At 55.7% G+C, this 24,503-nt stretch overlaps 2 protein-coding genes and 1 long non-coding RNA gene across 8 annotated transcripts in view; 2 read left to right on the top strand and 1 right to left on the bottom strand.

Moving 5' to 3' along the window:
- Positions 1-18,996, bottom strand: part of TMEM104 (transmembrane protein 104) — a 53,958-nt gene extending 34,962 nt beyond the window's left edge. The window contains exons 1-8 of one of the 2 annotated variants that reach the window (XM_082705093.1): positions 18,854-18,996; positions 18,080-18,205; positions 10,535-10,656; positions 8,037-8,118; positions 7,428-7,524; positions 6,839-6,919; positions 2,922-3,021; positions 2,432-2,537 (exon numbers count right to left, since the gene is read on the bottom strand). In XM_082705093.1, coding sequence (XP_082561219.1) covers positions 2,432-2,537; positions 2,922-3,021; positions 6,839-6,919; positions 7,428-7,524; positions 8,037-8,118; positions 10,535-10,656; positions 18,080-18,124 — 633 coding nt within the window. In that variant the 5' untranslated portion in view covers positions 18,125-18,205; positions 18,854-18,996. Of the gene's footprint in view, positions 1-2,431; positions 2,541-2,921; positions 3,022-6,838; positions 6,920-7,427; positions 7,525-8,036; positions 8,119-10,534; positions 10,657-18,079; positions 18,206-18,853 lie in introns of both variants that reach the window. The other variant, XM_082705092.1, reaches the window with a different exon arrangement.
- On the top strand, positions 5,979-14,257 carry LOC309850761. Its single transcript, XR_014304433.1, has 3 exons — positions 5,979-6,666; positions 6,900-7,006; positions 12,689-14,257. It is a non-coding gene; the product is annotated as an uncharacterized lncRNA (long non-coding RNA).
- A 59-nt stretch (positions 18,997-19,055) lies between the features above and the next one.
- On the top strand, positions 19,056-24,103 carry NAT9 (N-acetyltransferase 9). Of its 5 annotated transcripts, none has more exons than XM_082705099.1 (7): positions 19,056-19,143; positions 19,779-19,864; positions 21,778-21,887; positions 22,419-22,562; positions 23,109-23,168; positions 23,380-23,474; positions 23,583-24,103. In XM_082705099.1, the coding sequence occupies exons 2-7, from the start codon at positions 19,788-19,790 to the stop codon at positions 23,715-23,717; spliced, it is 621 nt and encodes a 206-aa protein (XP_082561225.1). In that variant the 5' UTR covers positions 19,056-19,143; positions 19,779-19,787; the 3' UTR covers positions 23,718-24,103. The 5 variants fall into 5 exon arrangements, with proteins under 5 accessions (XP_082561225.1, XP_082561222.1, XP_082561223.1 ...); XM_082705096.1 differs by having other exon boundaries at positions 19,059-19,153; XM_082705097.1 differs by having other exon boundaries at positions 19,080-19,322.
- Positions 24,104-24,503: the final 400 nt, after the last annotated feature.

The following is a 24,503-nucleotide window of genomic DNA, read 5'->3' as shown; positions in this document are numbered from 1 at the left end:
GAGCATTCTGGGAAGACACAGAAAAGACTGTTTCCAGAGGACTTTCTGGAAACCACAAAATAAAAGCCTGTATCTTTATTCCCCAGAATGTACCGTCCCAAAATAGCTATGAAGAGATGGTTATTACGGGGCCCGAAACACGCCTGCTGTCCACCTGAGACAAGGATACCGTGTGCACGGGCTGGGGGGCTTTAAAGCTGCCTGCCGCCTCGCCCCGTATTTTAGTGAAGTCTCGCTGCCGGCAAAATCAGAAACTGCGGGTAGAAGGAGGTGCAGCGGGAGCCTCTAGAAGCGACCGACAACCTCCTGAATGCGAGCGACTGCGGGGTGGGGAGAGAAGTACAACCCTCCTCCTTACTGACCTGAAGAGGCTACAGGATGGAATGCAGACGCGCGGCTGAGCCCCGGGGTCAGATGTGGGAGGGGAGGACGCCCGTCACCCACAACAAGGAGCTCAGGACCAAGGAAGGAAGCCTCCACTTTCGCCAATCCCTCCCAGGTCTGCGGGCGGACGCCCAGTGCCCAGCATGGAGGGGCGGAAGCCACAGACCCTGGGAGCCACATACAAAGCTGTAGAGTAACTCCCGAGAAATCGTGGAGGTCCGTCTGCCTTCAATTCCTGCAGACCAGGCAGAAGAGCACACGGTGACGGAACCCGGCGAAGCCCCCAGAGGCGGACCGGGAGGCAGGGAGGGGGCCCACCGCCCAGCGAGAACAGGCTCTGCTTCCTGCAGCCTTCGCAGGCCGAGTGGCAGTCAGCCCTAGGAGTTCTAAGTGCAATATCCGAACGGTGACGGCAGTAATTAATATCTGTCCACTCTCCTGAACGGCTCCTTCTGTTTGCCAGGGAGCCTCCGAGATGCAGGGAGGGAGGCTCTCCTCCGGTGGAAGGTCTACAGGAATAGCGAAGGAACAATTGAATAAAGCAATAACCGTGCCTCTAAATAATTTACCAGGCGAATGGCAGCGGCCAATATTCCTAGTACTGGGCATCTGTCTTCCTGGGGGAAGGGATACTCCGGGCAGACTGGGCACAGACCCTAACAGCCTCTCCTGGAAAGAGCACCTGGAAAAGCACCTGAGGTCTGGTGGCCCTGGCAGGTCCCTCTGCCCTGGACATGCACCTGTGTCCGTGCTGAGCCCCTCGTACCCCGTCCTCCATGTCCTCCATCTAGCAGCTAGAGATCGAGGTGGGTCTTAATAGTCACTGATACTTTTGCTAATTTTATCAATGACTGTTTGTTGCAATGCTGAGAGGCTAACAGGCCCCAGCTGTGCTGCCCTCCTGGCTGCCCCCCACCATACGCTGGGGGAGGGGGAGTGGGGAACTGCACCAGGGAATTAACTTGCCACCAAATTCCCACCAGACCTGTGGTGGGGACATCTGAGATGAAATTCTACTAAAAGACAAGCTTCTGGTCACAGGTGAACACGCACAGGTGAACACGCGAGACAAAAACCGGACCATCCGACCGCTCCGGCAATGCAAGAGAAGAAAACCAGTCTCCACCCAGGCTTGGGCCACAGGCCGGCTTCAGCAGGGCCACAGGGTGGGACTGGGAAGGTAAAACCGCCCTCCGGTGGCCCTGGGTTAACAAACTGTGACCCCGAGCACAGCTGGCAGGACCTGCAGAAAGAAACCTTTCCCAGGATGAGGATAATTAAGTCAAGAGGCCAACTCCCTGAAAGGCTCTGCTCTCTCCCGAACCCTGCCTCCCCCTCCGCAGGAGCTAAGTAGCCACGTGTCACACTGCGTGTCACCTCACACACCTAAATCTGTGTCAGGGCTGAGGAGGACCAAGAAGAGGCAGAGAATATTAATAGATGCTGCAAAAGGGCGAGGGGAGCCTTTCTGAGTTGCGCGCACACAAGGCAGAGATAAGTAACGGCCTCGGCTTCGTGTCTTATTACCCAAGACCCGTCCGGCACGGTCTCCAGCTCCAGCTCCAACCCGCCCCTCCTGCCCGCGGCACAAAGCAGTTGAGAACAGCCTGGAGATTCATATCCCCCCACCCCACCCCTGCCTGCGGCGAGGAGGGGAGACAGGGACAGAGCCGGCGGCTCCAGTCAGGAAGCCCCGCATCTCCCATTCGCTCTTGGGCTGGCCGGGAGTGAGGTCGGAACATGGCCGAGTCTCTAGGAAATTCATTCCTGACACTCTAAAGAGCTGTTCCTAGGGTGCCCCTCCCACCCTGAGCTCAGTTTACAAGAGTTCACAGCCAGCAGCCGGCAATGACCTGAATGCCAACCCCAAGCGACGGGTGACTGGGCGTACGGCTATGGTCTCAGTAACGTGACGCAGTTTCTGCCCAGGACCACGGCCCCAGCAACTGGCCAGAGCGTGAAGCTGGGGAGCCTCTCCGCTCAGGGAGTAGAGTCCGAAGGTCCCCGGCCAGCCCGGCTGGGCAGGTGTCGAGGCGAGGCCACTCACCAGGTAGATGCGGTAGGCGTCCACACGGCGCAGGGGCCCCCAGCACGGGTCCGTGTCGTTGTGCTTGCTGTCAGCCTCCACACCACAGGATTCGTTACTAGTGGCGCTGCTGGTAAAGAGAAGAGTGGCTCAGTGCGGCCCCTGCTCAGCGGGAAGCAGACAGATGGGCCGTTACCGAGCCTCCGTGCACCCCCACAGCTGCTCCTGGGCCATCCACCTCACTCGCCAGGAGTCACAGTCTCCTGTCCTGGGGCAGGTGCTATGGGCTCCTACGGCACCAGTCCCCAAATAATCTTCCCCAGAGGGCAGGGACGGGGACAGCGGTGTAGGGCGAGTTTGCAAAGGACAGAAAACGGCCTTGGGCCTCTCCGTGCTTTAGATGCCACCATGTTTGCTTGGCACTGGGCTTCTACCGGAAACTCTGCCCTGACCGGCCGAGGAAGGATGTCTGGTTACAGCCAGTGGGGGGGAGGGGGAGGGGGGCACTCACCAGGTCACCTGCATCAGGGAGAAGGGCACGGCGGCAGCGTAGATGGCCAAATCCCCGTACAGGTACGTGATGATGCAGAAATAGAACAAGTTGACCCCCACTGAAAGCAACAGAGTCACCGTCAGGGAGCCACAGAGGCGCCTGGGTTCCTTCCTGCCGGTCAGGCCTCCACCTCCTCCACACCGCTCCTTTCTCCAGGCTGTTCACTTTCTTTCTTTCTTTCTTTTTTTTTTTTTTAAGACTTTACTTATTTATTTGATGGAGAGAGAGAGAGAGCGCGGGAACACAAGCAGGGGGAGTAGGAGTGGGGGGAGTAGGAGGGGGGAGAAGCAGGCTTCCCGCCCAGCAGGGAGCCCGAAGTGGTCTTGATCCCAGGACTCCAGGTTTATGACCTGAGCCGAAGGCAGCCGCTTAATGACTGAGCCACCCAGGTGCCCCGAGGATGTTTACTTTCTACACAAAGAAAACAACTAAGTCCTGGGGGCCCGCTCTGGCTGGCTCCACCGTGATGTGGCAGGACACATGGCTGCCGGTGATGGTGCCCTCAGAGAGGCGAAGTGCAGCTGGCATCCTCAGAGGCTCCGAACACGGGCAGGTGCAGGGCAGTGTGAGTCGGAGGCTGGCTGGGGAGGACCGGAGGGCCCTTCACGCTTGGGACAGGCTGCCTGGGCAGGAGGAGTGAGGCCCTGAGTCGGGAACCTGAGCCCGAGGACGCCTGGGGCTGGGCCCTGTTAACAGCCACCCAAGGACTCTATGAGAAAGGCTGGTACTGAGGCCCTGAAAAGCAGAGAGAACCAAAAATGGTTCAGCTTCTGAAGCTGAAATCAAGAGGGTAAAAGCCCCTGATTTCCAAAGACTATGTGCCTCATTCGGGGTCTGACGGATCACTGAGCCCCAGGTGGGACTGGAGTGCTGGTGACCGAGGGGGCAGCAGGCGGGGGCGCTCAGGACGAGCTCATGGTCAGCTCACTGCCAGGGAGAATGCTGCCTTTGGAAGGTGCCCGTGGAAGCAGACCCGGCTCCCTTCTCCCTCCAGTGGGGTCAGATCCAGGTATTGGGAGACACGGGCTCCAGCCCCGGTGCCACCGACCTGGCTTCCCAGCCACAGCCAGTCCCTGACCATCTCCTGTCCTGTACAGTGAGGATTCCACCTGTGCTAAATTCCATCTGTGATTCCAGCTTTAAAGACCACGTGTAGGAACACCTGGGTGGCTCAGTGGGTTGAGCCTCTGTCTTCGGCTCAGGTCATGATCTCGGGGTCCTGCATCTCGAGTCCCGCATCGGGCTCTCTGTCCGGCATGGAGCCTGCTTCCTCCTCTCTCTCTCTCTGCCTGCCTCTCTGACTACTTATGATCTCTCTCTGTCAAATAAATAAATAAAATCTTTAAAGACCAGGTGTAACAGCTCTGAAAAAAGCGTCCAGGTCCTACAACCTCAGGGTCATGGCCACAGACAGCCTGTCTCAAACTCCTGTTCAGACTGACTGCTTGTGTTTGATGTCACGAGTCTCAAGCTCCTGGCTTCCCTGAGAACAGAAAGAAAAATGAAGTGACAGGTCCCTTCTAATCCTGGTGGCTCAGAAGAGCCTCTAGGGTCCCCAAGGGGAAAGCTGGGGACATGTTCCTTCTGGGCTATTTGAGGTCAGCTCTGCTCCAAGGAGTCTGGGGAAAAAAAGACAAGGAAAATACGGTTCTTGCGAGAACCCCTGAGGGCCTCAGATACCACCGATGTCTAAGCTCAGGGTTCCCGGGGGGTCGGGCTACCGCTCACCCCCCTGGCCCCAGGTACAACCTGTGCCCAGCTTGTCTTTCTGCTCTGACGCCAATGCTCTCCGCAGAGAGGCACTGTCCCCTCCCCACGCACCCTCCTGTCCACTTGCCTGTGCCTGCAATGTCAGCTCTGTTTATCAACGGCCATTGGCCCTCCCTGATCAATAAATTTCATTACTAGACACAGAACGGGAGGATCAATGAGCTTCCAGAGAAGACAGCAATGACGACGCCTGGCACTGCTAGCCACAGGGAGTGAGCCGGGACCCCCGGGGGCTTGTTGGGGAGGGTGGCAGTCCCTCCGAAGAGAACGACCCTTGATTTAGGAATAGGGCAGAGTGGTGGGTTTCACCTGAGAGTGACTCTGCCTCGCCACCCCCACCAGGGGCATCAGACAACATCTGAGGACGTCCTGGCTGTCACGATGAGCAGGTGCTAAGGGCACCGAGTGGGCGGAGGCCCAGGGTGCTGCTCAGCCTCCCACAACACACAGGACAGGCCCCACGACAAAGAATGAGGGTGTGGGAAACCCTCAGCAGAGAAGGTGTCCCGAGGGTGAGGCTACTCTCGTACAAGTGTGCTCCTTTTTTATTACATTTGGGTAAACTATAAAGAAGTCTAGTCTGTAAGGGGAGGAGAAAAAAAACCCCAACAAAACAAGAACCCACTGGTTCCCAGAATTGTTAAAGAAATCAGGGCAGACTGGGGGCACCTGGGTAGCTCAGTCGTTAAGTGTCTGCCTTCGGCTCAGGTCATGATCCCAGGGTCCTGGGATCCAGCCCGGCATCAGGGTTCCTGCTCAGCAGAAAGCCTGCTTCTCCCCCCACCCCACTTGTGGTCCCTCTCTCACTGTCTCTCTCTGTCAAATAAATAAAATCTTAAATAAAAAAAAAAAGAAAGAAATCGGGACAGACTGTAAAACACGCTAATCGGAAAGGAGGTTTCAAAGCTGTATGTCCTCTCTCCAATGTACATCTTCCTTCCAAAGCCCACATTTGGAGGGGGAGAGCGTGCAGCTGCCAGGAGGAAATGTTTATGCTCTTATCTTCATCTAATGACATAGGGAGAGAGGAAAAACACGGACGGGCTGCACACAACCAATCTGGCCTTCATGATTCTGGAACCCTCTGTGAGGCTGGTGGGACGGGTGGGACCCAAACCCTCAGACAGTCTTTGGGTAAGATCATTCTCTTCCGGACTGTACGGTCAAATCACACCACCAGTGATAAACCGATGCGTAATATCCTGAGAAGCAGTCCTGAAGACTCTGGTTTCTATGATCCCCCAGGCTCCGAGTTCCTGCAGCTACATTCAAGATTAGAAAGAACCAGGGGAGATGGCACCCTTGCAAACAAGGGGCTGAGACAAAGGGGCAGAAAACCTCCCAAAGACCCTTACAGAGACAAGGATTTATTGAGATCGATCGGTCTGTCTGTGAAGGGGAAACGGGCAGGTTTGGGCACTAAAGAAGCGAAGCTCTTAAGCAGCTCATCTTCCCAAAGAACAACATTGGCTGTGGAGGTACACCGTGTTGTCACTAAACATCAGAACTGGGGCAGGGGGACCTTCTCAGCCACAGGCGATGCCGCTAAGGAGCAGGTGGGGTGGCGAGGGCTCCTAGTTAGACACTCGATGCCCAGACAGCAACCCGCGCATGGACTCCTTGCGCCCTCTGCTGGCCACCAGGGCACACGAGACGGAAAATGAGAGCGAGAGACAGGTGCACACACAGGGGAGGGCTCGGGGTAGCCTGCCACCCTCAGAGGTGCCTGCCCTGCCGTGTCCTGAATCGTCCGCAAGAAAAGGGAGACAAGTCAGAAGCAGTCAAGCAAGAGGCACAAGACTGCCAGCCGGCTCCACCGGGTTCCCTCCTTGAGAAGTTGCTCAGGATCCCTGACCTCAGCAAGCAGGAGGAGCCTAGTGGCGGCCTCTCTGTTCCTCGCGCTGACGAAGCCGGCTGGACGCAGGAGAACAAGGTGAGCGGTTCAGCCCGCTCTCGAGAGGTGAGAGGCGGCAGCTCACAAGTACAGGGGCCGCGCAGACAGTCCGCTCCTGTGCTCCCTGCCCTACCCCTGCCAAGATGTGTTGGGAAGTACCCCCCGGCCCCGCAAGCTCTGCCCTCACCCCACCTTGAGAAAGAACTCATACCTTTATTGAAGAACATGGAGGCCATCTGTCCCATTTCCACCCGGTCTGTGATTTCAAAAAGGTTCAGAGATCCACGTCTCTCTGTGGAGCCAAACAGACAAGGAAGAAGAAGCGGTTTTCATTCGGAAAAGCTCCCAGAGGAGGTGCCGAGCTCACTAAATTTCCAGAGTAAGGAAATCCTGAAGCATTTCAAATTCTTGTGAGAACTTCCCATGTCTCCTCCTTGAAATATTTTCAAACAGTCTACAGAAAGGGATCCCAGGGATGCTTGCTATGGGTGGGGGCTGGGGGGGGGCTGGAGCTGGGACACCTGGCCTTGACTTGCTGGGTGGAACCGGGGAGGGGACCACGGTGGGACAGGAGGAGGAAGTGAGCCACCCCACATTTATTCGAGCCCCGGGCGCTGAGGTAAGTAACCTGCCCAAGCTGTAAACGTCAGCAAGTGGGGGAGCCAGCAGGGTGAAGCCTGCACCCCAGGCTCGTGCTCTGGACAGAGGGTCTGTGCAGAGATTCCCTGTCCTCTCTATGAAGAAAGGGAACCCTGTGGACCAGAGGGAGGTGCCAGCCTGTCGGGAACCCCAAGACTTACGCACTGATAGGATGGGCCGTTTCTCTGCTCGCTCATAGTTGTCCTGGACAAGGACATCACTGTCGGAGGCCGTGGAAGAGTCGTCATCTTCCTCCTCCTAGGAGGGGTGGGGCGGGGAGGGGGAACAAGCAAGGGAGAAGGGGGAGGGGCACACATAACACTAGAAAACCCATGGAAAATTGCAGAACCCATTTCCTTTATTATTTCTTTCCAGAAGGCGTCTGGCCGGGGGCCCCCCCAGCACCTCCACGCTGTGTGACTGCCCCCCCGCCCCAGCACCGCCACACTGCCATGCTAGGAGGTGTGGACACTCAGATGTCAGATCTGAAGCTGTAGCACAGTTTTGGGGTTCGGAATGATGAACGAGTTCCAGGTCAGGGTTCAAGGGACCCATGACATGATGCTGAGAGCAGAGGCCGCACCTTTTGCTAAGCTATGTGGCTGTCAAGCCTCGGCTCCGGGACAAGGGTCTCGGAGCGGTGCTGTGGACACGAGCCTGCCGTCTGCTGGGAGGGAAAGAACTGGGCTCCCAGGGCTGCCCGTCCTAGAGCACGACGGGACCCAGGCACCGCATCAGGCTCTGCCCGGAGACAAGGACAATACACACACCTGGTGGTTTTCCAGCCTCTTCCAGTGGAGCTGAGCGTTGGCTGCCGCCATGGCCTCTACCACGAAGGTAGTCGTCACGAAGCTGCAGGGCAGGGCCCCGCGGGAATTGCCAAAGGCAGGTAGGGGTTGGGGGTGGCACAATGAAACAGGAAAAACCATTTTAAGACCTGACCAGAGCAGCAAGCCCAAAGTGTTTTCTCTTCTGAGAGCTGTTCCCTGGGGAACTGAGATGCATCCGACCTGATAAAATGTGTGCGCACGTGACGCCTGGCTCGCTTGCCTTGATGGCCCTGTCTAGGTTTAGAATGGGACTGGATGCCTGGGAGAGAGGCGTGTGCAACAGGGGTCGGGGTGGGGGGGAGTGTGCGCCTGGGGAAAGGGGGGTGTGGGGTGATGCGATACCACACACCAAGAAGGGGCCTGCTGGGGGCAGAGCAGGGAGGAGGCCGATTCCCAGGGGCTCCTGAAAGCCGCAGGGAAGGGCAGCTCTCACCGCTCCTTGCTGGGGCCCAGAGAGTGGTCAGCTCCCAGTGACGGCACTCACGGCCGGAGCGCAATCGCGGGGAACTGAAAGGGGACATTTGGCTCCAGAATGTGTTTTCCTTCCTTTTTTGGCAGTACCTTTACTTTCCTCATAATCTAGATAACGTAAAAGTAAGCTTGCATTTTTATGGCTTGAACTGAAAGGGACACTGGGACGTGGCACGGGGGTCCAGTCAGCAGAGCTGCTGTCTGTAGACGCGGGGACTGCGTCCCTCTGCGCCAAACCCCAGCAGCACAGTCTCCTTCCCGAGACTTCACCCCAGACCTCCTCGAGCTCCCCCACCTGCTGCCCGCTGACCGCTCAGCCCGACCGCTCAGCCCGACCGCTCAGCCCACACCCGCTCAGCCCGACCGCTCGGCCGGACCGCTCGCCCCGCACACGCTCCATCTTGGGGGCTGGAGGGCAGCTGGCTCTGAAACTCTCATTCCAGTGCCTTGGCACCTTCTAGAAAGGTTTCTCATTATCTTGCTTAAGTGACCATTTTAAGGACTTTAGATTTTCCCTTTTTCTGCAAGTAAAACTGGAATCAATCTTAGTTAAGGCATAAAGAGGCTTCTCGTGGTTCCATGAAGCCAACTCATCGATCATGTTCTAATATTAATGGGTTGAGCAGGGAGGGGACATGGCAGGCCCTACCTGGGGGGCCCCAATAATCACTTCCCATTCAGACGGCTGCCTGTGCTGAAGGTCCTTTAAAGGGGACACCAGAGCCACAGAAGGACGAGGACTTCTAGGCTCTTGGCTGCCAGGACCCGCAGGAAGTAATGAGCCAACAGTACCCCAAGGATGGGGTACTGTTTCTTTTGGTACTCCCAAAAGAAATGGGGTGCAGGAGCAGAGAAATGTGGGTGTTCTCCTATCCCATTCAGCCTCTTCGAGGTCCTCATTGGCTTCAACTATAGCCCGTGTGTCAGCCTTCCCAGAGCACCCCTCCTTCCTCCTTCCCGTCTGCCGAAATGCTGCCCTCTGTGACCACCGACCACCTGCCGAAAACTGCCGTGGTCCCCAACTCCCCTGTGCCTCACCCCCCAGGCTTTGTAGGGCTTCTCGCACATCACCCATCACCTTCCAACTTACTCTACAATTCTCTTACTATCTGCACTCCTTCTGGCTCCCCACAGAGAGAGAGAAAAGTCTGGAGAGCAGTGATCTTTGTTCTGTTCACCTAAGGACAGTGCCTGGTGTCGCCTTTCCCAGGGGAGGTGCCCCTGGGGCATGTTTCCAGGTGTTCCCTCGCCTCTTTCTGGCAGCTCGTGGGTTCGTACCTGGCAACACACAGTCCTAAATCCCTTAGGGGCCCAGGGTACTTGCTGAATGAATCCCCACTTCCACGCAGAATCCCTGAGAGGAAACTCAAGTAGGCTCTCCCTTCTGGGGAGGACAGCCAGGGGACCCCACACACGCAGCTCAAGGAGCAGGAGCCCCTGAAAGCCTAGGAAGGCTCTGGGCACCTGTTTGCTGCCAGGCACAAGGTGAGGCTAACCGTTGATTACGTGTGCACCTGTGTGTTTGCCACCGACTCCGTGGACTACTTTAAGCAAGTTCTAAATTCCACACCGACTTCCCTTATCACTGCAGACATTTGTCCCATCTTTTTCTGGGGCTAGGTGGTATTTTCTCGGAGAACAAAAATTAATGGTACCACTAAGAAAGTATACCACTGGGGCAGTCAACCTGCTGGGGAAGCAATGTGAGCATCACGTGATGAAACATTGCACAGCCTGGTCAGACGGCTGGCCTCTTAACTGATCAGGCTGTGTGCCTGTTCTGCTAGCACGAGACCTGGAGACCTTTGTGTCTCCTTTCCCGTTGCCGGGCCACCCTGGTTGGGATTCACCGGGGACACCTGGCTGCCCCCCCAGGCACGCTTCCTTGTGTTAACGAGAGAAGTCAGGGCTCCCTGGGCATGCCTCTCCCGCTACAACCCCCCGCCCGCCCCGTGCCAGCCTCTTACCTCATGAAGCCCAGGAACACCAGCAGGACCAGGCTGACCAGCCACCCCGCGGTGGCAAAGGCCTTGGGCATGGTGAGCGCACCTGTGCCCACGATGAGGTTGAACATGTACACCAGCCCCACCTACAAGCGACAGAAGTGACAGTCAAGCCCCCAGAGCGATCAACTCCCAAAGACGAGCCTGGTGACAGCCAGACTGGAAGCAGGGAGGTGAGACCTGAGCTGCGGAAGCGGGTCAGAGGGCAGAATTCTGCCTGGGTTCAAAGGAGATGCGCTCTGCCACCGGCTGAACGTCAACACTTTAAAGGCTCGGGTCCCACATTCCGTCGCTCTTCCCAAGGTGTCTCTGCTGATCGGGTTCCTTCTCTGCTTCTGCTGTCACAAACCCACCACCTTGTCATTTCCTATTATTCAAAGCTGTGCCGTGGATGTTAGCTCCCTGCCCAACCAGGCTGGAGGCTTCCAGAGGACACACCGCCACATCGGGGGACATGGCACAGGGATGAACCTAGCGCTGACCTACAGAAACCTCCACTCCTCCCAGACCTCTGCGCACGTGACCCCCGTTCTTGCCATCATCTGGATGTGGACATTCACGCTGCTTCCTTTCCCTCCCTGCCTCCCCACTCCCTAACTTCAGGGATTCTTATGAAAACTGAGATATAAGTCACATGCCATAAAATTCACTCTTTAAAAATATTTGCAAATGACATAGCTGATAAAGGATTAGTATCCAAAATACATAAAGAACTTATACAACTCAACAGCTAAAAAATAAGTAATCCCATAAAAAAAAAAATGGAGAGAAGTCATGGGCAGACATTTCTCCAAAGACATACAGATGACCACGAGACACAAGAAAAGATGCTCAAGATCTCATCATCAGGGAAATGCAAATCAAAACCACAAGAGCTATCACCTCACACCTGTCAGAATGGCTGAAATCAGTAACACAGGAAACAACAGGTGTTGGTGAGGATGTGGGAAAAAACAATAGGTGTTGGTGAGGATGTGCACGGCTGGTGGGAATGCAAGCTGGTGTAGCCACTGGGACAGTATGGAGGTGCCTCAAAAAGTTAGCAAGAGGAGCCTGGGTGGCTCAGTGGGTTAAGCCACTGCCCTCAGGTCGGGTCACGATCTCAGGGTCATGGGATCGAGGCCCGCATTGGGCTCTCTGCTCAGCGGGGAGCCTGCTTCCCCCTTCTCTCTCTGCCTACCTCTCTGCCCATTCGTGATCTCTCTCTCTCTCTGTCAAATAAATAAATAAAAACCTTAAAAAAAAAAAGTTAGCAAGAGAACTACCCTATTCTCTGGTAATTACACTCCTGGGTATTTACTCCCCAAATACAAAAATACCAATTCAAAGGGATGTGTGCACCCCTCTGCTTATAGCAGGGTTATCTATGACAGCCAGATTATGGAAGCAGCCCTGGTGTCCACTGACAGATGAACGGATAAACAAGAAACGGTACAGATGTACAGTGAAATAGCATTCCCATCAAAACCAACGAAATCCTGTCATTTGCAATGATGTGATGGAGTCAGAGAGTTTAATGCTAAGCAGTGGAAGACAGAGAAAGACAAATGACACAGGATTTCACTCATGGGGAATTTCAGAAACAAATGAGCAAAGGGGAAAGAAAAGGGGGGGGGGAGGCGGACAAATGAAAGAACAGACTCTTAACGACAGAGAACACACTGATGGTCATCAGAGGGGCAGTGGGTCGGGGCCTGGACGAGACAGGTGAAGGGGACGAACAGCGCGCCGGTCTCGGGGAGCACGAGTGGCGCCCAGCACTGCTGAGTCACTGTACTCGACACCTGAAACTGACAGAGCACTGCATGTTAACTACGCTGGAATTAAAACTAAAAACTCAATAAAAAAGTTCTTTCCAAGGACACAGTTCAGGGGTTTCTAGCACAGTCACAAGCTGTACAACCAGCAGCGCCACCTAATTCCACTTCGTCACCCCCAAAAAGCAGGCAGCTACCCACCAGCAGCGGCTGCCCTGCCCCTGACAACCGGCCTCTGAGCAGAACTGCCAGGTCACTGACCTCAAGTTTTCAACCCTCATTCCCACCAACTTGACTCTAGCTGTTAACTGTCATTTTCCTTTTTTGACTCTAGCAGTTAACTGTCATTTTCCTTTTTCAGGATCTCAACCAGGAAATGCCCTTCTCTGAGCTGAAGCCTCCACAGCCCCGGCCATTCCCTCGGACGCCTGCGGTGGCCCCACCCGCCCACCCCAGGCCACCCCCTCCACTCTGGTGTCACTTGTCTTTGGCATCCTGTGCGATGGGCTGGTTCCACGAAGCTCGAAGCTCGGTCTACCCCTGCCTCACTCCCTCCCCCGCGCCGCCCCCCACCCCAGCTTTGGATGGACCCGGCACCTGATTCCTCTGCTCCCTACACAAAGATGCTAAAAGTTCCTGGAAACTTTCTTTTTCTTTCTTTCTTTTCTTTTTTTTAAACTAGAATGACTGGTCGCACAACAAATGAAAGGTTCCCTCAGCTGTGCTCCGCCAGCATCCCACTGCCTTTGCTCCACCCCAGACTTCTCGGCATCTCCCGCAAGAAACCACCAAACCTCACCCTTCGTGCCCCAGCGCCCGACCCCACCGCTCTCAGCCGAAGGCCGTGTCCCGTGTTATGGGGGTAACTGAGGCCATCTGATGTGCCCTGCCCGTGGCCCCATTCCCCCCCTTGCTCAAAAATCAGTGTCTGCATCCTCCCAACGCCCTCCCTGCCCGTGAGGGAAGCTGTGTCTTTCCTCCTGGGGGACTCCAAGCCCTGCACCCAGACTTCTGGGCTCAGTCCGTCCTTCTGGAATCTTCCTCTTGCCAGCTCTTCCCCTCTGCCTCAAAGTGTCCTCGACACCTTCGAAACACAATTCTCTTATTTCTCTTCACCAAACTCATCGGAGTGGCTACCTACTTCCCCTGCCTTCGTTTCCCAGTTTCTACTTTGTGGTTTCCATCCCAGAGCTCTTTTGAAACTACATTCTTCAGAATCACCAGTGACCTCCTATTTGCCTAATCCAGTGGCTTTCGTAGCCTTTACTCCTTCCCATACTCTGACGTAAGCGGTCTCTTTTCTTCTCTCATTTCCCCCCTCAGCCACTTCACTCAGTCCTGAGGCTTTAACCACCACGGCTGGACAGAGGGCCACCAGACCTCTCTCCGGAGGCACCAGCCTTCCTGCAGACCGCAGACCCACCGTCTGCCAGCCACCCCCGCCTCCTCCCTTCTGCGTATCTCAGTGCTAGCCATTCTCCTTCAGAAGAGGCTTCTCTGGCTATCTCAGGTCCGATTCCCATTCAATTGCTTTCAGCCTGGACTGGGACAGCCACTTCTTAACTGGGTTCCCTGTGCTCTATGACATTGACAGACTTTGTTGGCTTTTCTGTTAAAAACCTGTTTTGGGGGTGCCTGGGTGGCTCAGTGGGTTAAAGCCTCTGCCTTCGGCTCGGGTCATGATCCCGGGGTCCTGGGATCGAGCCCTGAATAGGGCTCTCTGCTCAGCAGGGAGCCTGCTTCCTCCTCTCTCTCTGCCTACTTGTGATCCCTGTCTGTCAAATAAATAAATAAAATCTTTAAACAAAACAAAACAAAACCAACCTGTTTTTGTTAAAAACAACAACACGAATACTTCATCTTTGGGAACACCTACCCATCTCTCATTTTTACTTCCCCGGTCTTAGAAATATACACTTTAATATATTTTTTAAAAATTTCTAAAATAACCATGTACTGACTTTTTTTTTTTTTTTTTTAAATCAGAAACACACAAATTGGGGCCATTTTCCTAAAATTTTTTATTTTAAATAGAGCTGGGGGAAGAAGTGATTAGGGAGGACCAGACTCCCAGGCAGGTGCTGAGAGCGCATCTGTGTGCTGGACAGAGCTCTGCCCACTGTCCATTTACTCTCGGCAGAGGGCACCTACCCCCTGCTCCCTGCCCAGCCCCTCAAATCGCATCCACCACTCAGACACATTCTAACGCTGCTTCCACCACAAAACCCTTCCAGTTCTGCTCCCCTCTTTTGAACCTTGGAACAAGAACACTTATGCCCTAGTTTGGGTTTTCAGTGTTATCTTTTCCCCACTACCCCCCGTGAGGCTCCCCGTGGCCCGTGTGTCACTTCTCAGGGTGTGTGGCACACAGTCTCCAGCTAGGAATCCTCTGCCAAGCTGACTGGACCTAGCCAGGTCTTCTCTGACGTAAGTCCCAGTCTTTGTCCCGTTTTAAACATCACAGTCCCCGTTTGATCCCATAGACAGATCCCAAAAGGATTAAAACAAGTTTGAACCGTGTCCCTACAGCTCCCTGCAGCTTTGTTCTCTGCATATCACTTTTCTGAGCAGTAACATTTAAGAAGGGTGGACCCTTTCTCTTTATGGAAAACGGCCCCTGTGAAGGTTCTCGTGATCCAAGCAAGGAGAAAGTGATGGTTCTTAGCCAAAAGTTAAGTTTTATAAGGAGATGAAACAGTACAAGAGGCATCTGTGAATGCAGCGATGCCTAAAGGTCTTGCGATGTAAAAGCCAAGGGTCCATCACACAGCCCAGCCTCAGCACTTCTGACATCTGGGGCCAGATGTGGTAGGGCCATCCTGTGGACTGTAGGATGTCAGCAGCATCCCTGGCCTCTACTGACTAGGTTCCAGTACCCCTCAACCTTGCACCTGTGTTGTGACAGTCACAAATGTCTCTGGACACTGCCAAATGTCCTGGGGTGGGGTGTGCATGTGTGCTTGTGTGTGTGGGGGGGGGGCAAGACTGCCACCAGCTGAGAACCACTGGGGATAAACAATGAAATAAACACACTCTCAATGGACACCTTAGGTAAGTCTCAGTGCAAAAGATCCTTCAAGAACTTGATGAAGAAGCTAACTGGGGACGGAGAGTTAGGAGCAGAAATGAATAATCACATTTGTCTTATGCCGTCACTCTTTTTTAGTTTCAAAGTAAGAACTCAGGGCCTAGTGGGGCTCTGGGAACCCTGCAGGGTAACGTGAGCCGCTCGACCTTCAACAATGGTGCTGGTGCGGACAATGGTGCTGGTGCAGACCAATTACGAGGACAATGGAGCAGGAGGCAAGTCGGAGCTGAGCCACAGCAGGTCAAAGGCAGCTGTGGGGGCGGGAGGAGGGGGAGGAAGGAGACAGGCTCTCCTGCCAGTTCTGTGGGGACTACTCCTGGAAGGTGCGGCCGAGAGCAGAAGAATCAAGCCCTCTCCAGGCTGAAGTGCCTCCTCCCTTTCTCCCCGACTCCCTGGGATGGCGCCCCGTGCTTAGGGAGCTCAGTGCAGCGTTCCTGCTGCCTTTCCTCCCACCCAGCGGGCTCCCCCACAGATGGGCGCGAGGTGGGCGGCACGGGCGGTTTTCGTCCGCTTCCCCAGTGACAGTTGTCAAAGGAAACAGAAGGCAGCAGAGATGCGGAAGCAATGACTAGGATCTGAGGCTGTGAAAGAGTGACCTTTCCTTCGAAAGCAACGGCAACGATCTTTGACAAGACCGGGCTGGCAGGGCCCTCGGCAGCCCACGCCGTCCTCTATTTGGGTCCCATAATCCCTGCAGCCCTGAGCCGCTCCTGGTCCCTGTACACAGGGAACCCAGACATACCTGTTCTGGGATCACTTCCAGGGGGACGTGCGGGCCTGAACCGTGCTGTGAGCCCAGTGCCACCACTAAGAGGGCCTGTCGCCAGAGTCCCAGGAGACTGGCCTGCCCACTGCACACAATTTACAGAGAATAATGCAAGCTAAGGCAAACATCCCAGACGCCCTTGAGGAGGAAAAGAGCGGACAACAGGGCAACACTGAGGCAGGAGAAGGGCTTTGCGTTGGGAATAACCCCCGTCATGGGCTGATGCACCTCCATGAACCAAGTAAGTGCTCAGTGTTTCGGTTTCCCAGGACCTGGAGAGCAGGTCCGGGCTGCACTGCATGGAGCAGGGGACTCAGAGCAGTGTCTGTAGTGAAGTGAGTTCCACCGCTTTCCTGGGCTCAGCGGAGGGTGAACCTATGCCCTTCTCCTGGTCTCACGACGGATCGAGAACCACTCTCCCTAGGGAAACATCAGGAAGAAGGCGCGGGCTCGCCTCAAAGCCTGACCGCTAACTCTCAGCTAATGCCGCCTCACCACCCAACCTCTCTACATCTCCATGGGTAGGGGCAGGATAAGAGAACGCAAGCAGTTGCTTATGGCAAATGCCCAGAGTATGCCCTTAAACACAGACGTCAAACGAAACCAAACACACAGGAAAGTTGGGGGCGGGGAGCAGAACCCACGGAGACTTAGGCCTCACTGCCTAATTTCCTGTGGGTATGTGTGTGAAATGATTATGCGAATAACTGGAGACCCCAGAAAACCGTGCATGTCAAAGTTTTTTCCTTTCTAGAACCCAGTTACAGAAATAACTCATCCTCTCATTTCTAAACCAATATACAGCAGCAGGGAGGGCAGCGACTTGTACGGACGGTGGGGACATTTCACGGCTGATCCCGAGAGGAGGCTGTGAGCTGTCAGACAATTCCTCGGATGAGAGAAACACAATTAGATTCAGTCCAAAGTTCGAGAAACACTTTCCCTTGCTAAATTATGGAGAGAAAGGGAGTCTCTTTCCGTGCTATCCACACAAGACACAGACCCAGCTGGAAGACCGTGATGTCAGAAAGGCTTTCTGCCAGCTGTTTTCTGAGATGCTCTCTTATCGATCGCGCCACAGCTCCAGAGTCTGTGAGGTCAGCAGAGACAAAGCAGGGATTCCCAGACTAGGAACTAAGTGCATAGAGGGGCAGCTGCTTAAGGTTAGGTAAATTCTAGAAAGAGGGCTTTTGTTACTTCAGGCAGTGCTGCTAAGTGACCCTGGGATGCTTAGTAGCACCATGAGTCAATCACTTGATTATTCTAATCCTCCAGCTAGGTATCCGGCAAGAGAACTTGGTGATGTAACCAGGACCAATCTTTCATTACACAAAGAAGATACACTGAGCACGCTAGTGGGAGGTGGGGTGTGTGTCGGGGGAGCACAGACCCAACACAGTAAGAAATCAATCCTTCTAATTGTTCTAATTACAGACTCCACAAACTGCACTTGGAAGTCTCTGCAAGCTTTCTCTGCCTCTTACGCCATCCAAGACCATAAAAGTTGCACAACTGACAACTCAGTTGGCAACCAAAGTGCTTTCAAACTGCTGAGATGGGCAAACCCAGAGTCAACCGCTGTCAATCACCATCCCTGAGCAGCAGCACAGTTTACAAGTGCTGGTGGCCCCGACATCAAGATCACAAGGAATCAGCAAGTCAGCTTTGCTTCCTTGACCACACACCCTGACCAGCATCCAACACATGAACAAACTCTCATCACATGCTCTGAGCCAGGACAGCAGCAATATGGCTGTAGCGGAATGGCCTTCCCCTCCCTGGCTTTCACCAGGGGCTCAAAGCAGCTGTCCTCTGTAGTATGGTCTAGGAAGCACGGTGCTTCTCTAGGAGACCATGGCAACGACGTGGGTAAAACAGGTTCTAAAAGTAAAACTCACGTAGGGAGAATAGAGCTCCCCAGTCTCTGTGATTTCACCGGCCATTTCCAAAAGTGAAGAAGGGTCGCTGGGCAGCCGGGATTCCTCAGGTTCCTTCCCTGTTGGGGCACCGGCTGCTGCGGCTCCCTAGGGGGAGAGAAAGCAGACTTCCAACTTTCTGACAGGTGTCGCTGGCGTGGGGGGCCAGTTCTGGAAAGCAGCCTCCCGCCCCCCCCCCCCCCCCCGCCCGCTACTTTTATTATAGACATGGCCTCAATGCCTGCCATGAGACAGTCCTGGCAGACAGACCTGGGTGGTTTCCTCTAACTTTTCCCTGGCAGTGCGGTGCATGAAGGAATTCATGCCCCTCAGACTCCAAGTGACAGAAGGAGACCCGCAAGCCACTAAGTCGCCCTCGCCACGGGGCGTCCCCTCTCTACACTCTGGGGGGGCGTCCACATTCCACGCCAGGAACGGCGAGCTCACTACCACACACTGCAGTCCAACTAACTGTCTCCTCCGCCTAGGGCAACAAACTTGTTTGCTTAGGGCTAGGCTTGCCCATGTCGCTCCCCAACCCAACCCCTTGCTTCTAAACCTCTCCTTTTTAACGGGGCCTCCGTTCCCCACCCCCCAACCTGTTTTCTGCCCTGCCTTCGGGCTCCCCAGCCTCAAGCCTCCCTCTCTTCTCAAGGGCCCCGCTTCGGGTCTTTCCCCAACTTCTTCCTCCCTCCTGGAGCAGCCCCGTACCTGGCGCCGTCCAAGCCCATCCCACCCTCCCGTCCAGCCGGACACCTGCACTCCGGCTCGCTCCCGGCCGCCGCGGCCGGCGCCACCGGCCCCTCCACCGCCGCCGCCGGCTCCAGCTGTCCCGCACCAGCGCCCACCGCGCGCATGCGCCCGCGCCCGGAGTCCACCTTGCCCGTGCGCGCCCTGGGCGGGACGGAGCGCGCTGATTGGGCGCCTCGCGGAGGCGGGACCGGGATTGGGCCGGGGCGGCTGCCGTCTGCGTGGCGGAAACGGGGGAGGGGCACTCCCAGGCGCGTGCGGGAAGGGGGCCGCGGGTCGGAGGGCGAGCGGGGCAGGTCGGAGGAGGTGGTTCGCGGGGTCCGCTGGGGACTACTTCGTGGGCGGAGCGTGGGTGTGAGCTGAACCGCTCCGGGAGCCCGGCGGTGGGGGTGATCGAGGAGAGCAGCCTGCTTGTCCGCACAAAGGGGGGGGGGGGGACTGAGAACTTAAGCCTGCCTCACCCCGGAGCGGCCCGGTTAGACCTGGCTTGGTGGGTGGGGAGGAGAGAGGGTCCGAGTCCGGCGCCTGCGCTGGTCGCGGGGAAGAGGGGCTGGAAATAGGCTTGAAGCGGGACGGAAGGTTGATCCTGGGGTGGAGCCTCGGGACAGGGGCACGTGATGGGAGCTTTGGGGTTAGATCTTGGCGCTTGGGTTTGAGGCTTCGTAGTTCCGCGAGTTGGGATGGAAGGGGGTACGCAGAAATGGCCGCTCAGGCGTAGCCCCTTGAGGTGCGACGCAAGGATTTTGTAATTTTCTTTAGACCGCCGTCTTCCCCCTTCTCGCAAGGGGACTAGAGTCTGCAATGTTTGGAAAGAAAGAAGGACCAGGGTTCTTCTGACAACTTAGCTCCGGGAGGAAGTAAAGGCCCCGGGGCTCCCACCCTAAGGGGAGGAAACACAGGGTCCTGAAGTGTTTGCCTTCCCCTCCTGCAGGTCGCTACCATGAGGGTAAATGAGAACACTTTGCTGCTGGGGAAGAAGGTGGTGCTAGTACCTTACACCGCAGAGCACGTGCCTAGGTAACAGTCCACCTAACACGGGATGCAAACTCCTCTCCCAGGATGTAGCGAGGAGGGTTAGCCTTCCTCATCCCAAATCCCAGAGGCTGCTTGCTCTGGGAAGCAGAAACATTGCTGCGAGAAGTCCTTATAGAAAGAAGCCAGCACTGAAGCAGAGGTTGAGGACTTCAGCAACCCCTCCCCCGGCATTCGCCTTCCATCCTTTCAGCTTCCGTTTTGGACTTTCTTCAGAGAATGATTTTATGTAAACTAAATGGGTGTAAGAAAAGAAACGGCATAATTGTAAATTAGTGACATTTCTCTTCTTAGTTCTTTTTTTTTTTTTTTTAAGATTTTATTGATTTATTTGACAGAGATCACAAGTAGGCAGAGAGGCAGGCAGAGAGAGCGGAGGAAGCAGGCTCCCCGCGGAGCACAGAGCCTGATGTGGGGCTCCATCCTAGGACCCTGGGACCATGACCAGAGCCGAAGGCAGAGGCTTTAACCCACTGAGCCACCCAGGCACCCCTCTTTTTTTTTTTTTTAAAGATTTATTTTAGAGAGAGTGGGATTGGGGGAGGGGGCAGAGGGAGAAAGAATCCTGAAGTAACCTCCCCATGGAGCAGGGAGCCAGATGCAGGGCTTGACCCCAGGGCCATGACCCGAGCCTAAGGCAGACACTTAACAACTGAGCCATCCAGGGGCCCCGGTATGCTCTGTTCTTGAAGCCATGACTGTATCTTGTCATAAAAGCTGATAAGAGCTGATGGGTTGTTCTGATGTCTGCTGTTCTGAAAGGCCAGAGCTGAGTCTCAGGGTGGGACTCCTGCCAGGGCAGCTGGCAAACGTCTGGTAGCCTGGAATGGTGGTGATGTAGGGGTATACTCTCTCCTTGTAGTTTTTCTTTTTTAAAAGATTTATTTGAGAGAGAGAGCAAGCATGTGCACGCAAGTGGGGGGTGGACAGGGAACGGAGGGAAAGGGAGGAGTAGGCTCTTTGCTGAGCAGGGAGCCCACTCAGGGCTCAATTGGGCTCTATTTCAGGACCCCAGGATCATGACCTGAGCTGAAGGCAGACACTTAACTGAGCCACCCAGGCACTCCTGTAGTTTTTCTTTTTGGGGGTTCCAATCTGGCCTTTGTGGAGGCATGTCCAGCTGTCTTTACAGCTTGCCATAGACTTTCGCTCAGGAATTTGAGGAATGTTTGCCTTAATACGATTCCTCTAGCGCTGACCCCTGAGACAGGATGGGAAGCTGGAGAGACAGAACGGACCCCTCCTGCTGTTCTCTTGTAAGACTAGCTCGCTACTAGGACCTTTTTTCTTTTCTTTTTTTTTTTAAAGATTTTATTATTTACTTATTTATTTGAGAGAGACAGCAAGAGAGGGAACATAGGCAGGGGGAGTGGGAGAGGGAGAAGCAGGCTTCCCACTGAGCAGGGAGCCTAATGCAGTGCTCAATGCCAGGACCCCTGGGATCATGACCTGAGCTGAAGGCAGATGGTTAATGACTGAACAACCCAGGCACCCCTGCTTCTAGCGCTAGTGCTTGTGGCCCTTTGCCTTAGCTTTTATTAGCTTTTATAACCCTTTCCTTGTTTTTTTTTTTTTTTTGGAGGGAGCGTGCATGAGCGCCAAGTTGCGAGCAGTGGGAGGGGCAGAGGGAAAGAGAGAATCCCAAGCAGTCTCCACGCCCAGCTCTGGGCTGATGCAGGGCTCCATCTCACAACCCAGAGATTGTGACCTGAGCTGAAATCAAGAGTCGGGCGCTTAACCGACTGAGCCACCGCACGCCCCTCCTTGGATCTTTCATGAGCCCCGTGTTAGCCCCGTGGGCTGCTGCTTCCTACCATCCACTTCTTCATCTCAGAAAATGTCAGACCCTACTCCTGAGTCAGTCCTGCATGCCCAAGGCCATCCCCCTGTCCCTGCAGGTACCACGAATGGATGAGATCAGAGGAGCTGCGGCGTCTGACCGCCTCGGAGCCACTGACTCTGGAGCAGGAACATTCCATGCAGCGGAGCTGGCGGGAGGACACGGACAGTGAGGAGCGCGGGCCCTGGGCCGGGCTGGCAGCGGGAGGGCTGGCTCCAGAGGCGAGGCGGTCTCCGGCTTCCCTCCCTTTCTCTAGCCTTCTGGGCCCCAGAAGCTTTGTGAAAAAAACCCTTCCTGAAAAGTCTGGGAGGGGCCAGAAACCATCCTACTCTGATGCTCCTGGAAGCCAGGCCCCATGACCGAGGCTTCTGCCTTTTGCCCCCACTCACAGCATCAGACTTGGAATGATTTTGGAGAAAGTAGAGTGTGTAGGGCTCTGGCTGTACCTGGAGGCCCTGCCCCTCACGGGTCTTGCTCAAACACAGTTGTGGTTCCTGCTCTCTGAGAACACAGCTGCTGTTGGGGCTCCATTCTTTCCCGCATAAGACAAATTTAGGGCTTTGTCATCAGCTAAGGGAAGCTTGGCTCATTTTCCTCCTGGCCCACTGTGCTCTCCAGTTCTGTGGTTTGGGTAGGAAGACTATGGTCCCATCGCCTCTTCGGGGAGAGTAGGTGATAACCGTGTTGCCTCATTTTCAGAGTGTACATTCATTGTGCTGGATGCAGAGAAGTGGCAGGCCCGGCCGAGCACCACTGAAGAGAGCTGCATGGCGGGAGACGTAAACCTCTTTCTCACAGATCTGGGGGACCCCTCCCTGGGGGAGATTGAGGTCATGATTGCAGGTTGGTTCCGCCTGGCCCTGCCTTCCCTCCCTCTGGCTCGCGGAGCTGCTGCACCCTGAGCCGGCCGAGACTGCGTAGGGTTCTCCGTGCAGTGATTCCCCCCTGGTCGGCAGCTTTATTTCTGTCCTCTGCTTAGGGGTGAATTTAACCTTTGGTTTGTGGAGCGGGGGGCGGGGAAGTGGTCTCCAGACTTCATTCTGCCTTGTTCCTGCTGGGGGGGGGCTGAGTGCTGAGGACCCTCCCAAGATCTCCCCACGCTGCGGGAGGAGCCCCTCTAGTCTGTGTCTTCCTTGGTCCACAGCCTTCCCCTAAGACTGTCCTAATGAGGCAGGACACTGAGGTTAAAGGGTCGGCTTTGGGGTTGAGTTGCTGGGAGCCCTTTGCGGGTCATTTTGACTTCTCTTTGTCTGTTTCCCTGTCTGCTCAATGGCAGTAATAGCACCAGCCGGGCCAAGTTGAGGATGAACCAAGGTTTGGGCTGCCTCACGGCTCTGCCTGCCGTGGAGCCCGGCACACGCCGCCAGTGACTACCGTTGTTTCTCCTAGAGCCCAGCTGCAGGCGCAGAGGCTTTGGCACCGAGGCTGTTCTCATGATGATGTCTTATGGTGAGGAAGCCTCAGAGACAGCGGGGGCGTGGTCAGGCCCCAGGTTGGGGGGTGGGGCACGTTGGGAGGGGCCTTCCTCAGGCCTGAGGGTGGGGCCCAGGGGACAGATGCCTGCACTGCCAAGTGGGAGGGGCAGGGCAGGGGCTGTGAGGGGCTGTGAGGGGCTGGCTTCATTCTGTGGCTCGTCCCTCTCCCCCATCTTCTCTGGGAGGAGTGACCAAATTAGGTCTGACCAAATTTGAGGCTAAAATTGGGCAAGGAAATGAACCGAGTATCCGGATGTTCCAGAAGCTTCACTTTGAGCAGGTGAGGATGTTGCTGGTGGAAGGGCAAGGCCTGAGGCAGGTGGTGGGGCCGGGTGGTGCTGGAGCTTGTGGCTGTACCTGCCCCCCCCCCCCGCCCTTGCTCACACAGGTGGCTGTGAGCAGCGTCTTCCAAGAGGTGACGCTCAGGCTGACAGTGAACGAGCATGAGCGGCAGTGGCTTCTGGAGCAGACCAGCCACGTGGAAGAGAGGTGCTATGGAGATGGGTCGCCGCAGTCCCAGTGACAGCTGGCCTTGTCAGCAGCCGCCCCATGTGAATGGGGGTGCTGGGACCACACAGAACAGCAGAGTTCCGTAACACAAGGTGAACTGTTGGGGGCTTCGGGGCACTGTGCACCTGGCCCCTCTGTAGCCTGTGACTCTTCCTGTGACTCTTCGGACTCTGGGCTGGACCAGCCGTGGCCTCCCTCAGGCTGGTCGTGTGGATGAGTGACTTCCGAAACAGCCCATCCTCCTGGCCAGCCCTGGACTTGGAACTTGGAGTGGACAGCGTGAAGCCCCAGGAGGCAGGGTGGTGGGGGGAGCAGAGGCGACTGGGGGCCTGGTGAAGGGAAGGCCAGAGGCACCCTGTGGAGGCGGCCCTGGCTAGGAGTAAACCACACTGCAGGGCACCTTGTCTGGCTTTTTCTTTGGGCCCATGCGCAGTGAGGTTGGGGGTGGGGTCAGGGCAGGAAGAGCGCAGTCTGCTTTCCTCCTGCAGCAGCACGCTGAGCGTGATCCCAGAAGTTTGGAAGGGAATGAGCTAGGCCCTGAACGACAGGTGGCTCAGAATGTGGGTAAAACCCTAGTCGTCCTCCCTCCTCTTTGGACCCGGGAGCGTTGTGGGCGCAGCTCCCTCTGCTGAGCTGTAAGGGCTGCAGGAGAAAGAAGCCGCTCTGTGTACCTTCCCAAAGGGACTTCTGACCTCCCCACACTCTGCTCTTCGGCCTCTGGGAGGAGCTGCGCCTCACAAACCCACAAGGGGGCGCCAGAAGCACAGGTTTCCGATGGCAGGGGCCGCCTAGCAGCAGG

Source organism: Mustela nivalis (assembly GCF_964662115.1).
Source record: "Mustela nivalis genome assembly, chromosome: 17".
NCBI classification, from domain to species: Eukaryota; Metazoa; Chordata; class Mammalia; order Carnivora; family Mustelidae; genus Mustela; species Mustela nivalis.
Note: the sequence above shows the minus strand (reverse complement) of the source record. Positions and strands in the feature narration are given on the sequence as shown.